Here is a 27,736-nt window from a genome sequence, read left to right as displayed (position 1 = left end):
ACTTATCGAGAACGAATCGAAAATTATTAAATTAAACCTGTTTACTTTTCTTTTCAACTATCTACATATTGGTATAAGCCTATTATCAATCCAGAGTGTATACAAGAAGACCAAGTAGCCGTCTCTTCTTATGCCACGCTCTATCGCTATACTAGAAATAGTTTTACATATTTATATATATAATATTTTTGCTGGATATTATATATATACATATATAAATATGTATATACGTGTCGCGAAGTGTGTTAATAATGCTCCATGATAAGTTTCATCGTTTCATTCGTTTCCTTTTTTTCTCTTTCTCAACAGAAAAAATGTATACACATTATGTGTGCCATCCTATTTTATTGATATAATCGTTTATATTATATTCTATATTAATGTACATTTTTGTTCTTATAAAAGCGCAAAAATAAAACTGAATGCTTTTATTACAATACTTGCCATTGAAGGTTGTAACTTATAGAAATAGATACAATTTACAACTCGAAAGGTCTTTGATATTATAACTTATTCTCGTACACGTAACTTCCACGAAATGTTTACAAATTAAGCGGCGATTCGTCGCGAGTCCCACGAGGTGGTCGCTTCAAATAGGGGGAAAAATACGATGGCGAAATTCGAGAGAAAAAAAAGTAAATAAGTGTACACATGATAGAAAAGATTGCAGTAGCGGTATTGTTACAATACCAAATGTGTATACCGCGCGGGACAGTCTAGGGCACTCTGGTTAATTAGTACAATTTGTTATCTCGTATATCGTTCTGAAATTGCTCTCCGCAATATGTTGCGTCGACGTTATCGATTATGTAAGAGTAAGGACAGTGTTTTCATCGTTTCATTGCCCTATACGCAATCGTATTAGCATTAATAACAAAATATAATTAATTCAAATATATTTATCTTAGAAAATGAATTTTATATTATAGTGAATTTTCTATTTAAAGAGTGATTCGCAGTATGACATGTGAGTGTCGCATAAAATGTAAATACACTTAGTATTTATAAGGTTCATTTTTTTGTTTCTCATAGGCGTGTATAGGTCAGGAGAGTATGCAGCTCTAGGATTAACCAAGGAATTAGACTGAAGGCCACCCTTTAATATTTTTACAGTCTATTTTATGTATGTCCGATAACAACAATAAAAATTCTTAAATAAATATATCGGTATAATCATTGATGGAATATTATTACGCAATCAACTAGTTTGTTTTCTTTTTTCATTTTTTTCTTTCAGCCAAGAGTTGTAGTTTTCTTTTTTACGTGTGTGTATCCTTTTTTTTTGTTTTGTTTGTTTGTTTGTTTGTAATTGCGTTTTAAGCAATAATATGCATACACATGTACACGGCACGTCAGTCACTGTGTACTACAATGACCGGTATGGAGTACCACAAAATTGTTACGTGAAATTCATTAAGACAAGACACATGTATCACTCTGCTGATCATTGCTATTTTCCTCTGCCTTGAGATGTACCCGACCTGGTTGTAGGTTTTGCCGGTTGTGGAATAATTGTGATCTCGTCATTGATCTTCAATGGTTTCAGAAGGGAATCATTGGATCTGGACGATGGAGATGAAGGTGTGTTCTTCTTATCCATTACTCTTTTAGCTACGACACTATGTGCCGAATAAACATGGTTCTCAAACTGCTTATACATTCCAAACGTGGCAGTGCAAACTGTACATTTATAAGATAGATGCGCAGGTTTTAGTGTCATTCCGTGATCTCGCGCGACATGATTTAGTAATTTCCATTGATATACCTAAAAAAACCAAGATTCACAGTACTCAAGTGTTACGTCGGTCTAGCCACTCCTAATCTCTGGCATACACGATTGAAAAATTATTATTACTACAAATGGAATCGACTTACCCTGCCACAGGCGGGACAGCGACCAGCATCCTTTCCTTTATTTGCTGCTTCTTGCATACTCGACGTAACCAATCCATGCGACCCAAGTAAGTGTCTTTCTAGACCCTGTAGTAATTAGATACGACACATAAATAATTTGAGAGGAAAACAGTTTCGATCACCAGCAGATTATTGTTATGGATCTTTATGCTCTAGACACAAATGTTGAATTTCTAAAAATTGAATGTTTAACTTTAGCATTAGGTTCACGGAGCACTAAAAGTGACTATATTACATTATTTTATAAAAATAACGAGAATGTGGCTATCCAAATTTTTAGTAATGTTTTTTTATGTATGCCCAAAGAAATAAATTTGTTGAATAATTTCTCATGGAAGCCTCTTTACAATATCAATAATCCGAAATTAAAAATATTAGAACGTGCCATTTTGACGCGTCCGTGAACATAGTGTTAAGAATTAATTGTTCCAATCTTCTTAAATATTTTTCAAATTATTTTGAAACTTAATAGCATGAGAATTTAAGATTTGATTGTAATATATGTTAATCATAATGGTGCACGTGTATACCTGATCTGTGAAAAATCGGAACTGACACTTTTGGCAATTCAGAGGAGGTCTATTGTAAATCATCTTTGGATGTATTTTTACTTTGTGGATCCATTGCATGTGATTACGTAGTTGCTCTAAATCCTAAAAAAGGACGCATATGTTTACGTAATATATTTTTTATACAATAATAAACGATTAAAAATGTCCGTGTGCAATTGTCGAAAAAGATCAGATTACGACAGATTACTAGAATTTACCTTAATATAACCATCGCAAATCTCGCATATAACAAATGTAGTCTTCCCCCCTGACTTCGATGAAGTACCAGAACCAGGAATAGAAGACTGAGATGTTGTACGTGGTAGTGGTGTTATAGATATACTTGGTTGACTTAACAACTTCGCTGTAGGATTTTTAGAACTGGACGTTGTGTTCTGGAAAATATAAAATACAGTATTTATTTAAAACGCAATTGTACATAAGAGATTTGTTTGTATGAGATATTAAATTATATTAATTAGTCTTCACTTAAAATATTATGTAATATAAATCGAAATTTCGTCTACCTTACACAATTTGTTATTGACACAAAACATCGTTCGTTTCTGTACACGATTACGAAGGTATGCAATTTTTTAAAAGTAAATGCTGCGTTCAATGTTCAACAATTGAAGTTCTGCCAAATATGAAAATGAGTGGACTGTTTGTGAATGTTATATAGTGTTCAATTTTCGTATGTATTGATAATCTCATAATGTAAACGTATGAATTGATTCCTTTTAAGATTGATTAGAGTGATAGTGTAACATGGTTGTAAGGAAAATAGGTTTATATTTGGAAATTGTCATTCAACTTTTCACAAGAAAAACCAAGCAGCCTCTCCTAATTTATATAAAATTTACATATAATATAAAACTCGAAAAAATATTCTGTTATTATAGAAATAGTCAAGAAAAAATAGTCTATTAATTATATCCAGCGGGCTAAAAATAATTTGTTTAAAAAATGCTCGAATTTTGAGGTTTATTTTCACCCCCAGTATCGTTTTGCGAACTATTACATGTTTTCCTTGACAATCAGAGAGGGACGCTTAGGTAACATCCCTTGTTAACATGAAACTGTATTCTCATAACTCAACATACTACCGAGACAAAAATACATTGCTGAAACCAACAACGGCATAACTAGTTGCATCGCACACTAATGATATGTAGCTATGATCTCAAAAGTATTGTTAAGTCCTATAAGCAATTATATGTAGCTGTAATTATCGAGGATTCAAAGAGATTTGTTATAAAAGCCTTTGCACCTGCAGAAAACACATCATCCATGCGATCACAAAGTTTACAAAATCAATGTAACCATCCTTGGTAGTTTTCCAACATTTATTTACCTGTGATGAGGACAACCTAGAGAGAGAGTCGATTACGTTGGGTACAAGTGCAATGGGTGTGGGTTGACCGGAACTGCCGCCGCTACTGCTACTCACTCCCGAGACAGCCGACATGACAGTCCCAGAGCCACCCACCACCTGCCACCACCCATATATTTTTTTACTAATTCTTAGATTTTATTTGGATTTACTTGAATTTTCTGAACCTGTATCTCTTACATGTACTCTAATCAAAAAAGGAGCACGACGATTCAAAGGTAGACTAACATTACTGCACACAAATGGGCACCCAAAAGTTTCACAAACTAGGAACGTCAATCAATTTGATGAAATTTTTCACATTTACAAGGCTGCCAATAATATTATGTTGTTGCATTATGAAACGTCCAATCTTACTTTTAAATAAAGTTTATTGCCAATGTGAAAAATAACATATTGACATTATGAGTCATACCTATGAACATATATTGAGGTTTATGTGATGTTTGGTCAAAATGTACTGATTAATCAACACAGTATTCGTTGTAAATGAAGAACGTGAACGACCAAAAAATTCAATTTCTATCACAGTAAAATCAAGAGAGTTGAAACTCGTTGACAAAATATATTGATTAGAACGATGCTTACTTTGATCCATAAGTTTATTTAGATGATTATGTTCAACGTTAAAAATCGGACATTTCATATGCAACAACCTAGATATCCGCAAAAAAGAAATACGTGTCAATTGATTGATTCGGGTGATGCTCCTTGTAAGTGATCACGAGGTGTACAAAAGTACAATACAACTGTACAAAAATAAAAATACTCAGAGACGATCTACTCGATTACTTATCAAGATACAGTAACATATCTTTATTTAATTCTTATGAATTTTAAAGGAACATTAAAGCATAGGTACACTATGCATATCATATGTGTGCTATTACAACTAAAATACATCTTAAGGGCATGACTTTACAAAATTATCATTGCCCATGCAAAAACTATGATGCTACTGCAAAAATAATTTGATCCTTTGCTTCTATGTTTGATAACAGTGACGTAAGGAAAAAATTTTACCTGGAATATCTGATTACTACCAAATTGGTATGAAGTAGGTACCAGTAGACCAGAAGAGGTTGGACGATACATCATTCCTGCAACATTATCTGAAACATGAAGTACCCATTGTAATCACGTTTGCACAAGCCAACTGCAATTAATGTTAATACTAGATTAACACTAGATTTGCGGGACGTGTTCTAATATTTCTCATTTACGATTATTGACATTGTAAAGATCCATCCATGAGGAATTATTCAACGAATCTATTTCTTTGTGTGTACAGGGTGTCCGAGAAATGTACTTCTTTAAAAGAAGTGATTCCTGAGGTACTTAAGGAGTTATTAACAAAAAACACCGACCAATCAGAGCGCTGCTATAGCGGACATTAGCGTTTGCATTGGCAGAGCCGGAATCCGTCGACTGTAGCCGCTTTTTGATTGTTCCATGTTTTTCGTTAATCATCCCCTTCCAAGGAAGTACAACATTTTTGGAGCACTCTGTATATTATTAAAAAAATTACTAAAAATTTTGATAGACACATTATTTTCATAAAGTAATATAGAATAGTCACTTCTAGTGCTCCGTAAATTTAGTGTTGAATACATATGAAATTACCTTGCCGCATTTGTGTTCCACCCGGTCGCAATGTCTTCATATCTGAGTATCTGGGCTGCATAGGTGGCCGTCCTCTACCGCGACCCGTCCCGATCGGAGCAGGAAGTAGTTTTGGTAGAAGTGGTTGTGGTCCTTTGCTACTCATTGCCATAGCAGCGAGTGCACTGGGATTAGTGGGTCCAACTGGTCTTGCTCGGTTCAATCTCGGGATTTTCGCTGGCGGTTCCCAGTCTGCAGCTGGCTCCAAGTTCTTCTCTGGTCTGAATTTCTTCGTACAGGCAAGTATGTGCCGAGTCAGCTTGCCCTTCTGGTTGTCTTCGAACGGACAATTCGGGCATTGATGGAAGGCTGGACCACGCTCCAGCCTTCCACGAGTATTATGTTCTGCCTCCATGTGAAACAATATATCGTGAGGACTACGCACCTCTATCGGGCAGAAGTTACATTTATAAACGTAATTACGCATATGCGGGGTCTCTAAATGATGCTGCATGACTAAGGTCGATTCTGTTTTAAAACTACAGAACTCGCATTTTTTCAGTTCTAAGTGGAATGGTTCGTTATTTTCTTTACTAAATTCTAGGTTCTTGATGAGTGAATTTATAGCTATTTGAGTTTCGGCGGATGTGCTACCTTTGCCCTGTTTACGCTTTTGAGTCCGTAAAAGATCTGTTTGCACGTATTCCTGAACAAGATTCACTCCTATCTGCATGAAAAATTTGCCCAGCGGTAAGTCGAAGTATGTCAGTACTTTATTTCTATCGTCTTGCCTCACGATGTCCGGTTTATCGCCTACATTACTAAATCCAGATTCAGTTAGGTCTACTGAATTGTCACCCCCTTTGATATCCTCTATATCCTTTTTGCTCTTGGAGCTACCTTCACCCTCGCTCTCGTCGCCTTTGTCTTTCATTTTTTGACTCGCATCCGACGAGTCTTCGTTGCCCTCCTCCCCTTTAATTTCCTCACTCTTCTGGCTCTGCTCTTCCTTCTCCTTCTCTTCCTTCTCCTTCTCTTCCTTCTCCTTCTCTTCCTTCTCCTTCTCTTCCAAGCATTGTTCTAGTTTTGTGACGAAATCTTTCAACGGTTTCAGAGGCGGCTTTTCATAAACATACGGTACTATAAAAGAAGGGGCTTCCACGACGAACATGTCGTCGGTCAATGTGGGTAATATAGGAGGAACCGTGGGTGTTACCGTGGTCATACTGCTAGTCTTGGGACTTAATTGTGCAGATTTCGACGTCATGGGTACCGGTGTAATAGTTGTCCTCATGTTAGGATACATTGTTTGCGTTGTACCCATGCCCATGGGAACAACTGAAAAAGAGCTAGAACTGGAAACAGAGTGGTGAGGCTTACTGCTACTCACAGGAACACCACCACGCCCAGAAAGAATAGAATTTGTGTCTATAATAACTAAAGTGGGTTCTTTCTTCCCCCCTTTTACTGATTTACTACCAGCAGCAATCTCTACCAAACGTTTAGTGTCATTTACTACAATAGTAGTTTTACTGTTCTTGACTGGTGACTTCAGCTTCGAATTTTCTTTGTCTTTACCATCAATACCAGCTAAGGGATCTTCCAGCTTAATTTCTTCTATATCAGAACCATCGTCGTCCACATCTTCCTCTTCTATTTCTTTCTCTATATAACTTGTCCTCTTTATATTACGAGAACTTCTTCTTGGTGTAATACTACTGAGGTCTAATTGCTTCCTCTGCTTTCTTTGTTTCGTGGGATCTTTGTTAGCTCGCTCTGGTGAAGTGTTGTGACCGTTTTTCGCGCTGTCAGTTATTTCCTCGATATCTGGGCTCTCGCAGCTTCCGTTCTCCTCGCATATCTTCACATCAGATGTATCCATGGTACTGTCAGTAACCTCGCCACTGTCATTAAGCTGTATATCACTGCTGCCTGATAAATTCTGGTTATCCTTATGGGCAGGGTTTTTCATAGTGAACACATCGTCGTTATCGAATTGTATTTCGGTTATGCTCTCGTCCAAACATTCAACGTCTGAGTTATTACTCTGCTCATCGATTTCCATAGCCTCACAAGATGTGTTTTTACACTTATCATCAGTTTTAGACACTTCACTAGTATTGTTCGTCTCACTGGCACCCTCGGTTGATTTAGTTACATTAGAGTCGATCCCTGACTCGAACAATTCACCCCCTGTACTCCTACTCGGCATTACGCTATCCTGCTCACTGTCTTCAGACTCTACTTCCCCGTCTTCGATTTCAACTTCCATTCTACGTTCGTCTTCGTCATCTTCTTCTTCATTTTCTTCCCTCTCCTCTTCCGTCGCATCGTTCGTCTCTTTCGACAGAGTCGATGCGATCTCCGTGCCGATAAATCCTCCATTGTCATTATAATTTCCGTTAACTCCATTCGGTATCACAACATCTGCAAATCACAAAGAAATGTAATTAGATAAACTGCACTGGTTGTCGAATATGAAACGCGTGTTGTCTTCCCAATTAGAGAAACATCTATTGCAATAATTTTGAAAAAGATAAGTACAGATGAATGCATTCTAAAATATTAATAATTCAGGAGCATGAAGTACATGGACAGTGAACAAGCAATAGCTTGGTGACAAACGTACACTTCAATTGCAGCAACTGTCACAAACTATGAGTACTGAACAAACAACCGAAAAAGCAATGTATTGAGACCACAAACAACAACTTGAGAAAGCACGGTCTGAGCAGCAAACAAGTATCATGGGACAATAGCAGTGTAGTAGAATTGATTAAATACATAGTTACAAGAGAAAGAGAGAGAGAGAGATAGAGAAAGAGACCATACCTTTGAGAACCTTATCAGGACTGGCCTCAGATGAGTCCTTAACAGGGGGTTCTTCTAACGTGCCTTCCATGGGGCCACCACTGTACAGTTGATCTAAACAATTAACAAGAAACACAGGAATAAGCAGTCCGTGGCGACGACGCGTTTCATTACATACACACGACGTGAACGCGCGAGGGCGGGGGGAGAGGGAGAGGAAGGCAGGGAGAGAGAGAGAGAGAGAGAGAGAGGAGAGAGAGAGGAGAGAGAGAAAGAGAGGGAGGGAATTTTTAGCGGGGCCGAATTTTTCAAAATGGCGCTGCGAATTCCGTACTCCTATTTCCTTGTTCCCATAACCAACAAAGTTGGTCGGTTCGGGTAGGTGTCGGTTTCCAGTCTGCGCGTCGCGTCGCCGTGCCGAGCCGAGATTTTCCGCGCGGTCCGGCCGCGAGAATCGTTGCGAGGTACGCGCGATGTGAAGCGATTCTAGGAGGACAAGGGAGTCACCCGTGGTCGCCGTTGATAGAAACCGATCGGACGAGGAGAAGTCCTGTGTGAAGTAGCTTGAATGGTTAGCGTCTCCTCAGTCAGTCACCTGCACTCGCTAGCCACCGCGTCCGAGCGCCAGCCAGCCAGCCAGCCAGTCAGTCAGCCCTCCGTGTACCTCTCCTCTCAACCTTCGCAGCAAACCTACCAACCTACACCTATACCTACGACGAACACATCGAGCTCTCTCTCTCCCTCTCTCCTCTCTCTCGTGTATATACACACAAGTACTCGCTCGTGTATATACAGTCGGGAACAAAATTAAGTGGACACCCTATAAAACTAGTAACTTTTTTCAAATTGGACCAAATTGGGTTGAGTTTTTTTTTTTAGATGTTAGAGGGATTAGATTATTAGGTAATTTATATAAAAAAATAATTAGGTGGTATTATTAGGTATTAAATAATTATTTTGTTATTAATATTAAAAGACAAGGAATAGGGTACGATATGGTAGAATGAGTGAGATAAGATGAATAATGTAAGCCAAGTCCCATTTCTTAATCGCGAGGTCGAAATTGCGAAAAGAAAAGTAAAGGTCACCATTTTAAACTTTTCTATCTGTGCCTGTAATTAAAATTTCGAATATGCCTTTTGTAGATCTATGCAAGTTGTATACACGCAGAAAGTTTCACCGAAATCGGTTGACACATGAAAAAGCAATGGGTATTAAAAGGTGTAGGAATCTTCGGATTTTGGAGCAACCTGGTCCAATTTGATGAAATGTTGTGCATGTATACTATAACTTACTCCACAAAAGGTATATTTAAAATTTTCATTAGAGACACAGGATATAAGAATCGAGACCGTTACTCTTTTCTTCGGAATTTGGAGCAATTTTTATCATAAATTACCTAGTACACTAAACCTTTTAACATCTCAGAAAAGTTCAAATCGTTCGGTCCAATTTGAAAAAAGTTACTAGTTTTTAAAGGGTGTCCACTTAATTTTGTCCTCGACTGTATATCTCTATGTTCGCAGCGAACCTACCAACCTACACTTATATACCCTCTCTCTCTCCCTCTCGTATATACACACATATATCCATGTACATATCTCCTATGTACCAACAATACGCACACAGAGGCACTCGCACGCGTATATCTATATACACGAGCAAGAGACCCATCAACTCACCATCCACTAGCGCGCGCGCGCGCGCACGAGCGCACACCTTCCTAACTCTATACTACATGCCGGACGGACAACACGCCAACCACCTACAGAACAACCCTATGACCTACCGAATCCGATCATGACATACTGATCTCCCACGATGATGTTACGAGGGACGTCTCTAGAGTTCGAGGAATTCTCCGCTGATATGCAATCTGCATCCGCGGACGGAACATATGTGCGTGCAAACAAGGCTTGATTAGGGACATCGGTCGTTCAGTTTGGTCCAGTCGTTTGCTGGGTATGCTTCCGGAAAGTTGCAGCCGTTTCGAAACCGTGGAGGACGCGATCGATTCGCGAACAGCGATTGTCGACAGTAGGATATGAAATTTTGGCGTATCTGCCCGTGAGAATATAGCGTCAGGTGCCGTGAGAATTTTACCCATTTAGCGTCTAGTGACACCACTAGAGAAATAGAAGACCGTCACGGACATTTGCAAACAATAGTTCAGAAAAGCTCTTCTAGCGAAGCTTGTCTCTCGCTGGGAGAAGTGCATACTTCTTAATGGAGGCGTCGAGAAATGTAGCATTAATATCGAGGACTACAAGTCTCTAGAACCTTGGAAACATCCCTTGCATGTTTAAATCGCTTTCCCTGCGAAAAACAGTCGTGGAACTGTCGCTAGGAAAAGCCAATACCGCCGATGAATGTTCGAACGGAGATACTCCGTGCGTGACGAAGGAGGAACTAGATGAACGCGGACCATTTTGTTAGATTATCTATAGAGGTCCATCCGTGGCAGCGTTCTCGTTCGAAGATGCTCGATGGAAGGTTTCCTCGTTAGCGGACGAGAAGCGCTAATTCTACTATGAAAAATGCTGAATAAAGACGAAATGGCCTATGGGTCTATGGATCCGCTCGAAGGACACGCGACAACGGTCTTAAAAAAGATGCTGAGTACACATTTAACCTACACGGACTCGATCGGGCCGATGCACGTTGCATCGGCCTGAGGCGACCGATAATCACGTTGCTGCAGAAACGAATGATAAAGGAACAACGCGAAGAAGGCGTTCGATAGACCGGTGATCAGTATTTTAGTCGGGGTATTATAATTCGGTATGCTCGGTTCGGGCCATGTCTCGTGCTACTTAACTCGCTATTCACGGATCCCGGCGGTTCTACGAAGCAATGGAACGCGTTACGAACTTCATCCGTGGTATCCTGTCACCAGGCACTGATATACGCACCTGGGCCGTTTTGCTCTCCTAAACAATTCTCTGATACCGTGACATTTTTTCACAATGCTGCGATCCTCGGAGCGGCAGCGGCCGGAGCTTACGATTCGTCCTTACAAACGCACGATACACGATTTATTCACAAAACCTGTAAATAGTGAACATTCATCGCTGAATATTAGGCACCAGAGGGCAGGAGCGACGTTGGAAACGTTAAAAAGTTATGCCCAGGGCCGTCGCAACGTCGCGGGGCTCCTCTACGGGCGAGGGTTAAGCAGAAACGAGACGGAAAAAGAAAGGGTCGCGGCGAAGAGAGTCCCGGACATGTTCTCACGATTTCTCTGTGTCTATTTAATCGGCGTCACACTTCTAACCCGTTGCATTAAACCCGTTGTTCGCGTGTACCATCGTTAATTTGGTCACCGAGGAGAATCGTTTTTTGGAAGATCATGGATACCCCCTACGGGTTTTGCCAACGTCCATTGGTCGATTAGAATCCCCATCACTCGAAACGATGGTCAAACAACGATATTGATTAAGTGCTTTTGATATTGAACGCTTCCCGTTCTTTCTTCTTTTCGTTTTATTTCTCCTTTTTTTTTTCTCCCGAAGGCAACTACATATATATGTACATATATATGTATATGATGTACGATACACCCGGAGAGGTCGTCGAGAAACACTATATGCTGTTCGTCTAGGAACGAGAATTACGGTGAAATGAAAAACAGAACAACTGAATTAGTCGAATTCATCAACATTATCGTATATTTGTAAACGTAACCAGTAAATGTATAATCAAACTTAAAAGCAACCACGAGACTCGGGGATTACACGGATGGAACTCTTCCCTTCCGGTAGAAGAACTCTATATTCTGTATTTCGCTGACGACGCGCCTTCCTTTCGGTAAATTACGATGCGCGATGATAACACGTCTCGACGAATGATCACTATTTTCCAGTCTCGAGTAGAAACGAAACGATTTCATCCCCGAACCGTTCCGGATACCGAGCACAGCTAACTCTAACGGCATTAGACATGACAACTCTCTCACAACCCATAATTTCCGAAAAGATGAGATATTTTACCAAAAAACTAGCTGGCCGTCCGCTTATTAATCCCTCACAGGCGTGTCTTATTTAACCATGTATTTGTCAGTAGAGTTATAAAAAAAAAACACTGCAAAAGATTAGTTATATGTACTACATGTGTAATGTCGAAAAGAAGTTTTCGTTACGATATGAAACTGTGAAGTCTATCCGAACAGGAGACAAAGTGTAGGCGGGGGGGTGTGTGTGTATGTACGGAGAGAGAGAGAGAGAGAGAGAGAGAGAGAGAGGGGGGAGGGGATCGCGAGACGGCGGTAAGGGGGAATTGAGAGGATAGTCACGGCCCTGGTAATATTGTGTTATTCGGTAGCAGAACTGTACAAATCATAAAATCCAACAAATCAATCGGCGGGGTCCCGTGTCGTACGAACGAGAATGTTATAAGTTCGCGTACGCACAGGCGGGCAGGACCCGTGGGCACACGTGTTTGCTGGTCTTATCGGAATTTAGAAAGCTCCCGCCATTTCTTTCGTAAGGGCTGGCTTAGGCTGCTCGGAACAGCTGCCGTGGTGGTCGCTGGCCGATCACGATTATCCCCCCGAGAGAGGAGCAATAATCGAAACACACACGCATCGCAAATGCCGCGCTATTTAAATTCACTGACCGTTCGGAGCACCGAGAATTATTCGGCTGCACACGCGACTCCCTTCGGCACTCGATACACACCGTTTTTATACCGAAATTCTTCACATATACTTTGTGTTTATTTGGGTTCGACGTCACGGATCCTTCTTACCTCCGTCGTCGAAAACTGCCAAGATGGCGACGATAATCACGTGACCGCAAATTTTATGACGTACGCGTAATGTTAAAGGGACAAAACGACCAGTAGCGTTTGTTATATATTGTCACGTGACCGGGTACACGTGCACATCCAATGGGAGACCCTCCTAAGAATAAGGGCAATCTGCAATTGTAACAATGTGCAACAATAGGGCTGTTTAACAAATCCCTGCCCTTTTTCTATGAGTGTCTTCTGTGGACCACCCTTCCGAACAACTATACTCCGAACATGAGAAAATTATTGAAAAATTATAAAAAATTTATTTATATTGAGATCATTGCATAACACTTGGTTTTTTTTAATGATTGCATACTACGTGAAACAATGGATCTATTTTGTATTTTTTTTTTATGGAGAATTTAACGTTTGCTCAGTTTCTTGTATCGTACAGTTCTCGACGCTCGTAATTATAATTTTTTATATTTTCGTTTGTCCAGAAGCTTTGTCGAAAGTTTTAAATGTTTACACAATTCACTGTATCCAAAGTTTTTCTTTTGTTATAAGAAAATGTAATTCATAATCTATGTACATTTATAAATAGTATTTACATTCAAACATGTGAAAACGTCTGAAACGTTTCCCAAACTAGTTCTATTCTGTACATCATTCTATCTTATCATACAAACAGTCTTATAATTATAAACTTTATAGACTTTACATAATTCTTATTTCATATATCTATAAAGGACATACATTCTTCTTAATCTAAACTTATCTGATAGTATAAAATGTTGAGTCTTAACATTTTAATAACATAACATTTAGCATATTTATACAGTCCTAAAGGTCATCCTCGTCGTTATCATTAAAAGATAGTACAACTTTCTCTCGTTTTGCTTTCTTCATTTTCTTTTTTTCTGGCTTGTCTGCAACATTGGGCTCAGCTGCATCCTTTTTCTTCTTAAATAAAACTCGTTTGGATAAATCTGCCCGTTCATTAGCTTCCTCTGGAATTAAACATATTATTGTCTGCTCAGTGATAAAAAGAATATTTTATTTATACCTCTTTCCTTCTTTTTCTTGAATGCATCTGCTTCTTCTGCAGTTAAATCGCCTGCATTCAATACGACCACGAGAGGTTGCTCCTCTATAGGGTCTTCCCTCTCATCATCTGAATATTGCGGTAATACTTCCCTCTGTTTTAAGAAGTCATTTAAATCGCTGTTTATGCTAATTATAAACAATGCTTAATTAAAATCTACTCGATTATTTAGGCAAAGTATATTGGGGGAAGAAGGAAATAAAATACGAATTGTAATCAATTTTACAAGTACGATTCAATAACAGTAGTATTAACTAATCATATTTTACAAATAAATATTAATGTCGCTATTATTATTATGATAGGATTAATTTAAATGTAAAACAATAATATATACCTTTGTGTCAATTGTGGGCCCTTCCTTATATCCAGCTTGTTCTTTCATTTCCCGTAAAAATTTAGGTTCGTCAGGTTTAATATACGTAACGTTATGTTTCTTTCTAGACATTTTTCTTGCTTATCTTTGATACTTTCAATAGCCAAACATTAAAATATAACCTATATCAAATACGTTAGAAAGTAACGCCGTGCAGGACCATAAACTTACAAGCTACACAGATTGACAAACGAGATCCGTTCAGTGAAACTCCCTAACATGCCATAGCAGCTGATTGGTCAATAAATTGTATAAGGTATTTTCGTTCTTTCTTATGCGCGTCATTAAGCCGATTTTCATAAAACCAAGCAATAAATGACGCCATTAGGTTTTCGTAAAAATTCTCGTTTATTTTCGGCTTCTACTTCGCCGCAATGAGGAGTTACAGGATGATTATATCACTCTTAGTTCGAAATAATATACTTTGATAATCTATTCATTTTACGGTAACGATTATATTATTGTTAACATTTACCACAGTGTCGAACTGTTCTCAACCGATCGCACGACTAACCATAAAAAATTTGAAAAAAGACCTCCGAGAACCCATCGCGAGCATCGATATGCCGTTATCAATCGTCCAGAAAACGATTTTGAAAATCATTCGTTGGTCAGGCGATATTTTATGAACGAAATGCGTGAACCAATGATACTTGTACTTCTCAAAATGGTTTCAAAAAACGTGGTCCGTTCCGGAATAAAACACTAAATACCCTCTACACACGTTTCAGCATGGTTTCCGTCGATAAAAAGCTGAATACAAAAATTCGAATGAGAACCTCATCGTCCGATACAATACAAAATAGATTCCTACTATCCACACAGCACGAAACATTCTGTATGGATAATACGAATCTATCTAAACACGAGGAATACTTCATTGGGCTATAGTTTTTATGGGGGATCGCGTACAGTGAAAATTGTTTAGAGCCTTCAACTTCCCATGAGAATATCCTCAGGGTACGGCTTCCAATAAAGGGAAGATCGTTTACAGCCTTGTAATTTCGGAATTGTTTAGAGCCCTCAAATCCAAACCCAAAGCCTTCAACTTCTCATAAGAATATTCCCAGGCTATGGTTTCCAATGAGCGGAAGATCATTTACAGCCGTGTGACTTCGGAATTGTTTAGAGCCCTCAACTTCCCATCGGAATGACTAGATCTCCGGTGTCTAACTTGCGTGTGCGTGCTGATAATGTACCCGCCCTCCTCTTGCCGATTATGTTTCTCGATTTGCACGACGGGTACGCATCTGGGAGCGGGTCCATCGAGACACTCGCAACTTAGGCTAGCGTCCAGCTCCGTCTGATAAGGAGGCGGTATCAGCAGACTTTCTGTAGACTTTGTAGGCTGGAAATGTCTACCAGAGCTCCCGGAGTACGTAGTACTTGTGCTCGTTCTTCTCTGAACGGTGCCAGTGGGGGTTTTGGCTCGGCCATGGGACCCCTTACCGGGTCTTTCAGCGCTGTGAGTCTTTATGGTAGCCGTGTCCAGGTACCCGTACCCAAACCCATACCCGCCGAACGCTTTGGTAGTCAGATTGTCCCAGGACTTCGGTTTTGCGTACTGAAGGCACGGCGGTGGTCGTTGATGTACGTTCGTCGGATCCCAGTATAGGGTATCCGTGCTGAGACTAGTCGTACAGGAAGCAACGCTGTCAGCGATGGTAGAGACGTCGCTGCTAGTGATAGAATGCAAACTATGTCCGGAAGTCCGCGAGCAATTGTGCGTGCCATGTTGCTGTTGTGCTTGCTGCGGTTGATCTCGTTGTACGTGATGATGCTGTTGCATTTGCTGTTGTTGTTGCTGCTGCTGCTGCTGTTGTTGATGATGATTTTGCTCGGTCCTTGCTCGTCGCTGTTTCTCTCGACGACGCCTGCTGGGGACGCAATTAGGGTCGCAACAGGGGCTAGCTAGGTCATAAGCGTCTAGGCTACCGTTGTCCGATTGTTCTCTTCGACGATTTGTGCTGGAGATACATGCTACGCATAAACTGTTTTGAGGTGGTGCATGCAGGCTCGGTTCTCCGCTAGGGTTAGATTGTTGCTGCTGTTGGCATGATTTGTGCGATTTGGATTTTGCGGGCGTGCCGCTCATGCCGTTCGCTTGGTGGTAGCTGTGTCTTGAAGAGGTCGCCACGCCTGAGTCGCTGGACATCTTAGACAGGAAATGGTGGTGGTCGCTACGAGACCGTGGCGGCCCTACGGCGACCAGGCAGGCTGCGTTGCGGGGCACCAAACATGGGCGACCATCCGAGAACTGAAAAATAATTTTACAAGTTAATGCAACATTCAAACATGCTTTCTCCTCGCTTAAATAATAGCTTGAAGTCTCTAGAAAATTTAAAATATGCCTGTGATAGATTCTAGTTGATGATCCTCTCTACTAGCAGATGCTCAACAACTTAAAGGATTAAAGAAGGATTTAAGTTTAGAATTTTGAATGTTTTTGATTTGTTTGTATGATGGTAGAGAAAGGTACCACGTTGTAAAGCAGTAGATGTTCCGTGGATGTGGCTGGTCGACAACACTGAATCGTCGAAGAGTTGAAACTGGACGACGGCGATGGCTGGTTGGGGTTGTTGGTGATCACGCTGTTAGGCGTCCGCTTGCGTGCTGGCAGTGAATGGGTTTTCCATCGACCCATTATAATGGACTGTTCCCTCTCGCACAGCCTCTCCAGTTCGCCTAACCGGGATTGGAGAGCACGTTGCAGCTCGATGTAGCGCATATGTAATTCCACCTGGGGGTTGAAAGGCGAAGCATAAGACTTAGTACAATGAAATATTCGGTACCCCTACCAAGATGGTAATTAGAGTATCTTTGTGTATCTGTTAACATTCTTATGCAGAATACTTGGAAAAAAATGTGTCTAACACTTGGAGGAGGCGTGGTCTAATTAGTCCAAGTCTTAACAAAACCAAGACACCGCCCCACAGTTAGCGCAATTAGCCCCCATACCTAATTCATTTTTTCTCACCTTTCTCACGCAGTCTTCGAAAGAAACCACCATGCGCATCCTAGTATCACAGTTCTTGATGAAGTTAACCAAGGTCTTATGGTCAGCTCGGTCCATTTCGTGACCATTTATAGAGAGTATCACGTCGCCCTCCCGCATGCCGGCTTTGGACGCTGGCCCATCGTACTCGACGTAGTCCACGTACGTGACCATCTCGATCTCCTGCTCCCTTTTGTAGTGAATGCCATAACTCTGCACAATTGACCAATATCGATACTTCAATCGCAAGTTCCATTTAAGCTCGCTGCGGTTTCAACAGCGATCCCAAAGAGTAACAAGGGTGGACCAACCCTTTGAGGACGAACGTTGTCATATTGGCGACGTTGGGCCCATGTATTTAACTCTTAAAGTTGCAAACAATCATTATTGTGGTAACAAAAGATCAGTATATATTTTTTCCCAGAACTTTGATATAGGATTTTTAGCTTCTTGAGGCCACAAAGTGCAATGACGTTTCTATTTTGTTCAAGACTTGGAACACAGAACAATTTACAAACGAGGGGGGACCATTTTTGTAAAATTTCAGTAAAGAGTTTAGCAAAGTTCAACAGAACAACTTTATCTTTAATGTCAATCTTTGATATTCTCAACGTCTTAACATTAAACCTATCAGCGCCGGTCGTAATGACCGGTATGAAATTTTTAATTTTTACACTCGGTGAGTGTACCGTTAAAATCCCCAAAGAGTTACATGTACCGATCAAAAGCTTCGGTTTCGGAGTTCGGGGAACGCTAGTCTGTGAAAGTGAGTGACACGTGGTTGGGTACTTTACCTGTAATGTGAAACCGTACGTGCCATTTTTCTTTTCGACGATAATAGTGCGACGACGTCTGTCTTCATCCGTTCGCGACACCCGATCCGACTTCGACCTCTCCAGAACAGCCTACGAAGGAACACGTTACTGTAGCGAACACGAAGAGACGCATACCATCATCATCGTCCGAGATCGCGTGTCTCTCACAAAACAAGAAAAAGAGAAACTATAACACGACTAGAGGCGACAGGAAGCGTGCTAAACTCGGTGGATTCCGGATCGGTGCAACTAGACAAAAACGTGAGCAGAACGCTGACCCAAAGAGTTAAACAGAAATTTGCTGGGAACGATCATTAGACAGCGTATGCGTTTACGAGAAAAACCCTTCCATGTGTACACCCTTCTGACTCTGAGGAATATTTCAAAACTGATGAACAGCGGACCTATCTAATTATATAATTGATAGACTGTGGATCCTTGTGCGAAATTTATTTCTCCTGTTCGTAATTTCAATTATATCAAACTAACGGGTCCAAACTCTTACATTCTTCTAATAGCTTCACTGTTTTATGTTTTCAGGACCATTCCGGTTTGTTATTAATTTTTTAAACCATATTTTAAAGCTCCGTAGTCTAATCATCGACTGCAGATTTTACGCATTTATGGAAAAATTAAGAAAATTGTTCAGGGCTGCACTATAATTTTAATTGCAGAAAATTTCGATTTCGTATGAAGCTCTGCAGTCTAATGATCCCTGTAGCCTGATAGATCCTCGCGCCGATCCAGAGGCCACCGGAAAGATGCAACGAAAATAGTGCGAATCCAGAGCGAAGCTTTCTGGGAATCTGTTCGGCAACCAAACAGAATCAACAGATAAAAGCAGAGCCCCGGCCAACAGAACAGAACGGAATGACACAGAGAACGATCCGCAACAGAAGGTAACAACAAAGAATAGATGTTAAGGTAATAAAGAATTCAACACACGTTGTGCAACCCACAGAACTTCCTTGACCACGAAAAACAACTTGAAATGGGCAACAAGAAACTGCTCGAGGAAGGCTGTTTCAGCAAATAAAAATCATTCTTTCGATACACGAGTCGATGTAATAACATTACACATTCCACGACACCACTCCATTCTTCCTCGTCGCTGTTCTCGACGCCGGTTCGGTGCTGTTGCCCGGCCACCTCAGAGTTCTGCGGCGAGCTGTTCATGATTCCACGGCGGTAACTGGATGATAACCGTCGGGCCGATGATTTCTAAGCTCTCTTCCTCACTCGCGGGGAGGGAAAGTCTCCCGTCTGCTTTCGGGGGAGGGCAAGAACAGCTTCGAACACCGGCTACACCAGCTTCACCAGCTTCAAACGCTGCCGACGTTGGCGACTTTCACTGGGGAGATTTTTTCGCTGGCCAAGAGGGTCGCGCGGGTTCACATTTTGGAGGGCGAAGTGGAAGGCCAGAGGCGAGCCAGCCAGCCAGCCAGCCACGGAGGTTAACGTGCGTTTAGCCCGCGGTTTATATATGCTCTTTTATTGTCATCTTCCTCGGCAGAAGAACCGTCGCCGGGCAATGCGCCTGCCCGACAATATCGGCTTACAACCCCGTGCCCGTCGCAACGTTCATGGCAACAGAGGGTGGAAGAGGAGGAACCAGAGCGCAGACTCGATTCCAGAGCTTCCTCCTCTCGCTCTCTTACTCTCATACCCCTTTAACTGTATAGTCTCTTTCTCTCTTGGTACTCTGTCTCTCCGTTTCTCTCTCTCTCTCTCTCTCTCCCTCTTTGTCAAAGTGCTTCCCCTCGGGGACAGGAATAACGCCCGACGTGCAACGTCCTTGCTGTTGCAACGTCATCTTTCTCGGGGAACGTGTCAATGAACGACTGTTCCCGGAAGGTTTCGGGGATTGCCCAACTTTGCCGCTTTTACAATGGTCTGGCTTTCCTCCGAGGATATTGATGCATATGCATGCATTTCAGCGGGGAAACCCCGAGCGTATGCTGTTTCCTGCAGTCGTTGCCTTATTTGAAAGAAGAAATGGTCGGGGACGTTGTTTTACGATTATACTGCGGATCTTTATGCAGACTAAAAATGGTCTAATCTCAAAAAACGAGACCCATATAACAGACTTTGTTTCTCTTTAGTAATCTTAATAGATTGGAAATAATATATTCATAGATTCTTTTAATTTGTTGTAAATGCACCAAATCTGCTGTGTAATAATCAGGTATTGCTTCACTTGATGAAATAATCTTACAGAGTCAAAGTTGGGTTTAATATCAGCAACAGATTGTTATCAGCCCACTAACTAATACAACTGACTTGTTCTCGAATGAAAGTGTGAATTCATTAACGCAGCACCCATTCTCCTGCCACGATGACTATGTCCGTACCGGTAGTTCGCCGAACGTGCAACGAACGACGAGAATAACACGCAACGACGCCATCTTCGTCGTCGTTGCAGTCCAATGTATTTTTACAAACGTCGAAAGAGCGAGGCACACGTGTAACATGAATGGAGAACAATAAAGTGGAAGGCGTCCAAGAGGAAAGTGCTCGCGATTTATGGTAGTACATGCACAGCCGATCTTCACAACAAATGGCTTACTCTGTGATGCGACGGCGGCCGATTACTTTCTTTTCCTTTTTCCAGTGCCGACCTTTTTGTGCACTTTCGTTCCGGCGTCTTTCCTCGAGACTGCATTTTCTGGTGGTTTCTGTGGCTTTAATGGCGGCAGAGGAGGAGGCTTCGGTTTTGGTACTGGAACATGCCTGGAAAATTTCGAAAAATTTGAAACATAACGAGTAGACTGGGGATTTTACGTATTCATTGTAAAAATAGGAGATATGTAAATCTGGAAAAATTTTAGAAGTTAAGCCTTGTGTGCTGCTCAAAAATAGTCATAAAAGATTCTAGGATCATGGACCTAGGATTCATTTCTGCTGTACATTTTAGATCAACAAGTTGTGCGTCCTCATGCAGCTCAGAAATAGTGGAATGTAAGGTCCTAGGATAATACTTACTCATTTTTGGATTTCTCTTTAGATCAACAAGTTGTTTTATTCATGAGGTCACATTTTATCTTAAATCAATTGTTTTTATAGAAAGCAAAATGGTGAAACTATTAGAAGATTGTTGTTAACTCATTTTCGGCGTATTAAAATGATTGGAACAAGAAATACATTTCTTGCAACCGACTTGGGCAAGATTTAATTTGCACAGTCCAATGGGCAGATTAAATCGAAAAAATTCAAGTCTTTCAAATTACTCTGAAGATCCACATATTATTACGTTCGAGTATGAACACGAATTACGAACTAGATCATGTATAAAACTTGAAGAAATTCTATTTTAGCACGAATTGTTTGGTATCCTTACTTGATGGCGATGTTGATCTCCTGGAGCGATCTGTCCTGTGCGACGTTGATCCAAATATTAGATTGCGTCCTCGGCCTCATGCACAACCCTTTGGCCGCGCAGCATTTCGCATAATCGCGTTCCTCCTGGGCCTGAAGCTTCTTCTCCCAGCACTCCTCCCATTTACGTAAACGTTCCTGCTCCTCCGCCTCGGTCTCTACTTCATGTATTCGCTTGCTCTCCTTCGTGCAGCTCGATTTCTTCCTCCTCTTGCCCTTTTTCCCGTCAGCGGCGGCCGCTGGCATCGTTTTTCACGTTCCCCGCATTTTCGACGTCTATCCTTTCCCAAGGCTCGTTAACCACCGCTTCCGGTCGCTTTTAATTGCTGCGAAAGTTCCCCTTCTCCGTCGCCGGTCAATATCCTACTGGCGTTATTATTCTGATCGAGCGGCGCGTGGATCGGTATCGCCTTCTATTGTGCTGATGAACGTTTTCGATCATTAGGCGAACGAAAACGTCGATCTGATAGGTTACCTGGAAACCGATGACGGAATTAATTCCTGGAGACCATTAGTGCCTTTATATGCTTGATAATATGGTCATCAATAGAGGCTTGGTATATGCGCTAAACTTTGTACTTTAATATACGAACATGAACAGAGACTCTGATCGTGTGTTTGTTAGCTTCGTGATCACACGAAAATTTGTCTGTAGTTCTGACTAAATGATAATTGCCCTTGCAGCTGAATACACCACGAACAGCGATTCAGAATTTCTATTTCCCATTATGCCAATGTTCACACGAAAATTTTGCTGTTCTGATTATGGAGAGATCGATGCAGTGAAGTGAGAAGCAAAAACAGACTTTGATTGTTTGAAGATGATTTCATAGTAATTATAAACAGACTGTAGACTAACAGTAGATGGAAATAGATGTTTCATCTAAAATAAAAATTATCTGCATCGATTACCAAACGCTGGAATTGAATAAAAATATATTTCTACTTTTCAAAGTTTTAATCGATTGAAAACAACACGTTGTTTTCACTGTTTTATGTTATGATCTATGGATCTATGAACGATATTAAAAGAATTAATTTTCAGAAAATGCTTGTGTTTCCACTTCAATTTAAAAATTACCGTGCAATGATCTTCCTCCCGTGCAGTGTCGTCATTTCTGCTTGCAGTTGCAACTATAATCCTTACGATCCTTCACAGGACAACCACACTTCCTCACGCTGGTCTCCCTAGCCGAGAAACTGCTAAAAGGCTGTAATCCTTTCGACGACGACGGACGAGGAGGACACTTGTCAGCCCCCGACTGACCTAATTTCACGAGTTGTCCAGGTTGTGGTGTGCAGCAAGCAGGACAGTTCCCTTGATCCCTGCCTCGCGATTTCGGCGAGCATGGTTGACAAGTAGTGCTTTGTCTCCTAAATAATGGATGCACACCATTTTTTATATAAATTAATAACAGGGAATTCGAACAATCATTCTAATCGCCCTCTTAATCCTAAAAAAAACCCTCAACGTCTCAATAAAAAACTTCTCCTACAAGATACGTAGCAACATATCCTAAAAGTTTAAAAAATAACTTCTTTTTATGAAAATGTTCAAAGAACGCCTCATTTTTATCATATGTAATAGTACAAAGGGTTAACACTACCGTTCCTCAAGGTCTCCATAAACCTATCCAAAACGGTTCACACTCACAATCTCTAGCGTCTCAAGTTATCCTTGAAGACACCCAATTCCCATCAGTACATCCAGGCCAGTTGTTGCACCCCAAATAATTGAAAACAATCGTGAACCGCTCGACCCTAGCTTTACGACTCCCCTAATCAAAGGAGCGTAGTTCCGTCGGCGACCCTAGTTGCCGAGGGTCTGAGTGATTCAGCTATTCTCCGAAGGAGAAGAAGAAGAAGAAGAAGGCGAATAGAGGTAATAGAATAAAGGAACAAACCCAGGGGAGTCCTGTCGTGATGCACAGCAGGGTCTAGGGCCCCAATCAGGTTGTGCGACCCTGACAGGTTGTGGAGGACAAGGAGGTGCCGGTGTGGGACAACAGGTCCTTCCCGAGGACTCTCCGCTGCCATCGAGACACTTTTTAACGCAGGTACACTTGACCGGGGCAGGTGTATGGCAAATGGACGGTATCTTCTTGCATTGAAAAACGGGACTGTCATCGACGCCCTTGAACAGGTACGGTTTCCTGTTGTGCGGGATCTGGAACTGCGTGATGATCTTCCTGCCGAAACCGGAAGCCCTCACGTAGACCGTCACCGTGCCAACGCATTGGCCGGTTGCTGTGGTGATCTTGAACGTGTCCTTGATCGTCTGGCAGGGATTAGGGATTTTGAACACCTGCTGGCTCAATACTGCGTTCATTAGAGATTTAGCTTCGATCTGGTGGCTGCCGACCGTCATCACGTCTGGTAGCACTCCCGGTGGTAGCTTCTTGTAGACTAACATCTGGATCGGGAACGTGGTCAAGGGTTTCTGAAGTACTATCGATGGCAATGCGAACAGGCATGATTTTCCCTTCTTGAAGATCTGTGTGTCGCCATCTTCGCAACCGCAGCCGTCTGTTAGAGCCTCTTGGCAGATGTCTATTGCCGGTAGACTAAGAATCTGTGGGTCACAGTCATTGTTAGAAAATAAAAATTCGTTATCTGAATTGCAAAAAACTGGAGCGAAATAGAAATTGCTTTCCCTTCTTAATAGGTTTGATAGGTTGAAAATAATACAAGTTCTTTATTTTACTAATGATTTTTTATATTAATTTCAGATTCATAAAGAGATACCTATTATGAAAAACCCTGTACATCGATAAATATAACCTTCACGTTCTCACACACATAATGCTATTCTTTATAGTCTGACGCAGCCTGCATTGAAGGATTGCATGATGTAACGGTAAACAATTCTAGACAAGAGATATCAAAGACCGTCTCTAATTCGTAAAATCTTAATGACGGTACTTCAAGGTTAACATTTCCCAATGAAAACTCATTTCGATCATTCCATTGTGAATAAACATTATATAGAACACTGCTGATGATTACTTGGAACGAAACGCAGGTGCATGCCGGTAACAACTCATCCTGCATCGCCCTAATCACAGGGATCTTCACTCTGTCGACGAGGAACTCGATCAAAAAAAGCTGTTGCTCGTCCCCCATTTCAAATTCGAATTCAAAAACTACGTAAACTTTATTTCATGGGACTTTTCAATTTTAGTTTAGTCAAAAATCCTCTCAGTTATGCATGTAGTTCAACTAATAATTTAAATGTATTGTACTTATCGAATGATAATGCACGCGGAAGATTTCAAAGTTCAAGGTCCAACTAGAGGGCTCTCAATGTTCACTTTTGACGTTACTTTCTAAATGAACCCATCACGAATTTAATCTCTAAATAATAATTAATCGAAATCAATCCTTAATTACCCTATTCCAAAATCAACAACCCAATCGCCCTTAATTTCAGTATCACATATCACTTTATTTATTGTTACATACAAAAATGCGAAAGATGACACAACTCCCACACCGCCATCTTGGAAACAGCAGGTGCAGCACGCACAGTGGACAATTTATTATCTCTTCGATTCTCCAACGTACTCACTAGATAAATACATTAGTCTGCTGGAACCTATGGCCACCTAGATTAGTTTACAAAACTAGTCGGCTAGGATCTATAGATACCTAGATTAGGATCTACAGACATCTAGATCAGTCTATAAATTGAAAAGTTATAGAAGGTCTCAAGACAGAATTCACATCAGTCCTTCTTCGCCTTCTTCTTCTTTTTTTTCCTCTTCCTGTCCTCATCCGTCTGCATCTCCCTAGTCTCCATCCTGATAGGCGGTCCTTTCTCAACACCCTTAGGAGTCCTCATTTCCAACTGAATATCCGACTTCTCCCCAGCACCAACAATCCCCTTCTTCCCAATCCTCAGCACAAAAACATCGTGACTAGGATCCGAACAATCCTGACCAGCTGCTTCGGACTCAGAAGCCACAGTGACCGTCGGTTTCCTGTCTTGTCCAGTATCCAACACGCCAGAGACCTTGAGGACGACTGCCTTCCCGCATGGTTGCCCCGGACCACGGCTAGATTGGATCAGTCCATTCTTGTGCATATCGTCACAAGTCTTAGGTCTCGATTGAGACTTCGATACCGTGGTTGGATAACCATCTGGTCCGCCAAATTGCCTTTGACTGACGTTCGGCTTCAAGGTCGCACCCTGAGGATTCCCACAGGGTGTACAGGGATGTTCTTCCTTGACACAGACTCGACAAGGTGGTCCTCCTTTTGTTATGTCCTGCGAAGAGTCTCTGCCGACGTCTGCCTCCTTGGAGTCGATGATTCGGCACTTGTAGGAAAGGGATTTTTGGTCCACCTCGTTGCCCTTGAAGAGAAGTTAATGTTGTGTATTCATATTTCATTCACCTTTCATGAAGAGCTCACGACGGTGAGTTCAACCTTCATTCAGGAGAAGGCAATTCTTCAATGAAGATCAGTCTTCAACCTTCGTTGAAGCCTCGTGAAGGCTGACCTTCAATGAAAATTATTTGTCAATCTTCATTGAAGACCTCGTGAAAGTCGCTCTTCAACATCTACCTGGAAAACATAAGCGTCGACGTCCATATTAGGCGGCGCCTCGAACTGCGTCACAACGGTCTGTCCAAAAGCAGAGATCCTGACGAACATGCAAACAGTTCCAACCTCCTCGCCATTATACATCAAGGGCACCTCTCCCTCGAAGCACTTCGGTGGCGGCGCCATCCTGTGCCAGCACTGCAGCATCTCCTTCCTCAGCGCCGCAAAATGTTTGCTCATGTTCAGCTCTCCTTCCCCAATCGCAACGTCCGGTTTCAATCCTTCCGGCATCTTCTTCTGGACCCGAAGATTCACCAGAAACTCCAGAACCTTGTTCATCACCGTTCGATGATCAATGGCGAACAGAACCGATCGTCCAGAGTAAAAATACTCGACATCATCCGCAATTCCTGCTTGGGGTTGGAACAGAGGATCGACAGGTGTGATCTCGATGGTCTCGTCCTCGGAGAAGTTGAGGAAGTTGATTGAAATGGTCGTGGGGACGAAGAACATCTGATTCAGCTTAGCTAGACGATCGCCAGTTACATGGTGCACCAGGAATTCTAGCAGAAACAGATACTGCTCGTTGGTTTCCGGCGTTTCGGTGTCTCTGCTTCCTAGCAATGACGTCTCTTCGGCTTCCTTAACCTCTGGACTGTTACGGGAGCTTTTCTTCGAACGACTGCCCCGCTCCATCGCTGCGATTTCCTATATTTGCGAGCGACATGGAGCAGACAGCATCGGCAACCTTCACTTAGGATTTTGACCGAGATAGAACCTTCCTGAAGAGAAGTTTCAGGGGTTGGGGTTAGACTGCAGCATTTCCTTGAAGTTCTCGGCGATGCGTTAATTCGTCCTGAAGTTCTTGTTCAATCGATGAGCGATAGGTTTCGCGCGGATCGCGTAACCTTGGCAAACTGGTTCCGTTATTTTAGCATTGGCCAGCCGTGACTTGAAATAGCGCGAGGATTACGCATCGTCGCGATGACTACACGGAAACTAGAGAGTGGAGATGAATGTTTAACATGCCGCTGTGTTATCCGTATTTGGGAATGGTGTCCGAACTTCGGATTATAGTCTTCCAGATATTTGAAATTTGTTGGTCGGTTGTTGTGGTAGCAATGATATTTTTATTCATGCTGGAATAAAGCGAATCGGTTTATCAACGTTTTTAATCTTGGCAAAAACTTAGTTAACAATTGGACCGATTTTATCAGAGCGCTCAGGGTTAAGTGTCGACCATTCGATTAGATACAAAATGCAAGTAATCGAAAGAATCAATTAGCAACATGAATTTCAAATATCAGTTTTTGTTTCGCCGAATGAATTATCTACTGTTTATGTCACGCTGAGTCATCAGTCGACACAAGTTGAGTAGTTGTCTGAAATTTTGGCATCAACGTGACGCAATGGTTGCCGTGACGAAGTCGTAGACGTACTCGCTATAGTTATCTGCGTTTGCAATAACAGACGAGCTACAAGTTTGCACGGGATTCTGCCAAGTCATTCAGCCATGAAATTTT

At 41.5% G+C, this 27,736-nt stretch overlaps 5 protein-coding genes across 18 annotated transcripts in view; all 5 read right to left on the bottom strand.

Moving 5' to 3' along the window:
- Positions 1–329: 329 nt before the first annotated feature.
- On the bottom strand, positions 330–13,043 carry Mep-1 (zinc finger protein MEP-1). 9 transcript variants are annotated; one of them, XM_076793505.1, is made up of 10 exons: positions 12,886–13,014; positions 11,184–11,319; positions 8,293–8,385; positions 5,482–7,887; positions 4,882–4,970; positions 3,820–3,957; positions 2,684–2,860; positions 2,445–2,567; positions 1,876–1,980; positions 330–1,765 (listed from the first exon to the last, which is right to left on the bottom strand). In XM_076793505.1, the coding sequence occupies exons 3-10, from the start codon at positions 8,360–8,362 to the stop codon at positions 1,451–1,453; spliced, it is 3,423 nt and encodes a 1,140-aa protein (XP_076649620.1). In that variant the 5' UTR covers positions 8,363–8,385; positions 11,184–11,319; positions 12,886–13,014; the 3' UTR covers positions 330–1,450. The 9 variants fall into 9 exon arrangements, with proteins under 9 accessions (XP_076649620.1, XP_076649622.1, XP_076649621.1 ...); XM_076793507.1 differs by lacking the exon at positions 11,184–11,319 and adding an exon at positions 8,779–8,961 and having other exon boundaries at positions 12,886–13,007; XM_076793506.1 differs by lacking the exon at positions 11,184–11,319 and adding an exon at positions 8,779–8,975 and having other exon boundaries at positions 12,886–13,000.
- A 503-nt stretch (positions 13,044–13,546) lies between these two features.
- LOC143357490 (uncharacterized protein KIAA1143 homolog) lies at positions 13,547–14,662 on the bottom strand. Its single transcript, XM_076794018.1, has 3 exons — positions 14,445–14,662; positions 14,069–14,201; positions 13,547–14,012 (listed from the first exon to the last, which is right to left on the bottom strand). The coding sequence occupies exons 1-3, from the start codon at positions 14,553–14,555 to the stop codon at positions 13,846–13,848; spliced, it is 411 nt and encodes a 136-aa protein (XP_076650133.1). The 5' UTR covers positions 14,556–14,662; the 3' UTR covers positions 13,547–13,845.
- A 145-nt stretch (positions 14,663–14,807) lies between these two features.
- LOC143357531 (uncharacterized) lies at positions 14,808–21,771 on the bottom strand. Of its 3 annotated transcripts, XM_076794093.1 has the most exons (6): positions 21,631–21,771; positions 20,860–21,023; positions 18,273–18,383; positions 17,461–17,691; positions 16,963–17,223; positions 14,808–16,740 (listed from the first exon to the last, which is right to left on the bottom strand). In XM_076794093.1, the coding sequence occupies exons 2-6, from the start codon at positions 20,953–20,955 to the stop codon at positions 15,583–15,585; spliced, it is 1,857 nt and encodes a 618-aa protein (XP_076650208.1). In that variant the 5' UTR covers positions 20,956–21,023; positions 21,631–21,771; the 3' UTR covers positions 14,808–15,582. The 3 variants fall into 3 exon arrangements, with proteins under 3 accessions (XP_076650208.1, XP_076650206.1, XP_076650207.1); XM_076794091.1 differs by lacking the exons at positions 20,860–21,023; positions 21,631–21,771 and adding an exon at positions 19,239–20,832; XM_076794092.1 differs by lacking the exons at positions 20,860–21,023; positions 21,631–21,771 and adding an exon at positions 19,371–20,831.
- A 143-nt stretch (positions 21,772–21,914) lies between these two features.
- The window catches only part of LOC143357537 (uncharacterized), a 17,647-nt gene continuing 11,825 nt past the window's right edge, over positions 21,915–27,736 (bottom strand). For 2 of the 4 annotated variants that reach the window (XM_076794100.1, XM_076794102.1), the window contains exons 2-4: positions 23,573–24,240; positions 22,750–23,042; positions 21,915–22,143 (exon numbers count right to left, since the gene is read on the bottom strand). In XM_076794100.1, coding sequence (XP_076650215.1) covers positions 22,781–23,042; positions 23,573–24,240 — 930 coding nt within the window. In that variant the 3' untranslated portion in view covers positions 21,915–22,143; positions 22,750–22,780. Of the gene's footprint in view, positions 22,144–22,749; positions 23,043–23,572; positions 24,241–24,674; positions 24,792–27,736 lie in introns of those variants that run through there. The other 2 variants (XM_076794103.1, XM_076794101.1) reach the window with 2 other exon arrangements.
- Positions 24,963–27,736, bottom strand: part of LOC143357534 (uncharacterized) — a 9,443-nt gene continuing 6,669 nt past the window's right edge. The window contains exons 2-3 of the mRNA XM_076794097.1: positions 26,235–27,212; positions 24,963–26,022 (exon numbers count right to left, since the gene is read on the bottom strand). Of these exons, the coding sequence (XP_076650212.1) occupies positions 25,393–26,022; positions 26,235–26,909 (1,305 nt within the window). The 5' untranslated portion in view covers positions 26,910–27,212 and the 3' untranslated portion in view covers positions 24,963–25,392. The remainder of the gene's footprint in view (positions 26,023–26,234; positions 27,213–27,736) is intronic.

Source organism: Halictus rubicundus, chromosome 9 (genome assembly GCF_050948215.1).
Source record: "Halictus rubicundus isolate RS-2024b chromosome 9, iyHalRubi1_principal, whole genome shotgun sequence".
NCBI lineage: Eukaryota > Metazoa > Arthropoda > Insecta > Hymenoptera > Halictidae > Halictus > Halictus rubicundus.
Note: the sequence above shows the minus strand (reverse complement) of the source record. Positions and strands in the feature narration are given on the sequence as shown.

Bases quoted from the DNA above. Each gene is read 5' to 3' on its own strand.
- Mep-1 (XM_076793510.1), bottom strand. From the start codon at position 8,362: ATGGAAGGCACGTTAGAAGAACCCCCTGTTAAGGACTCATCTGAGGCC. The intron at 7,888-8,292 runs GTATGGTCTCTT...TGTGATTTGCAG, and splicing joins TCCTGATAAGGTTCTCAAAG to ATGTTGTGATACCGAATGGA. The intron at 1,981-2,444 runs GTATACACGTGC...TAATTACTACAG, and splicing joins TCCGATTTTTCACAGATCAG to GGTCTAGAAAGACACTTACT.
- LOC143357490 (XM_076794018.1), bottom strand. From the start codon at position 14,555: ATGTCTAGAAAGAAACATAACGTTACGTATATTAAACCTGACGAACCT. The intron at 14,202-14,444 runs GTATATATTATT...TTCTTAAAACAG, and splicing joins GGCCCACAATTGACACAAAG to AGGGAAGTATTACCGCAATA. The intron at 14,013-14,068 runs GTATAAATAAAA...GTTTAATTCCAG, and splicing joins CAAGAAAAAGAAGGAAAGAG to AGGAAGCTAATGAACGGGCA.
- LOC143357531 (XM_076794091.1), bottom strand. From the start codon at position 19,469: ATGAACAGCTCGCCGCAGAACTCTGAGGTGGCCGGGCAACAGCACCGA. The intron at 18,384-19,238 runs GTGTGTTGAATT...GTTCCTTCGTAG, and splicing joins AGTTCTGTGGGTTGCACAAC to GCTGTTCTGGAGAGGTCGAA. The intron at 16,741-16,962 runs GTACCTTTCTCT...ATTATTTTTCAG, and splicing joins ATCTACTGCTTTACAACGTG to TTCTCGGATGGTCGCCCATG.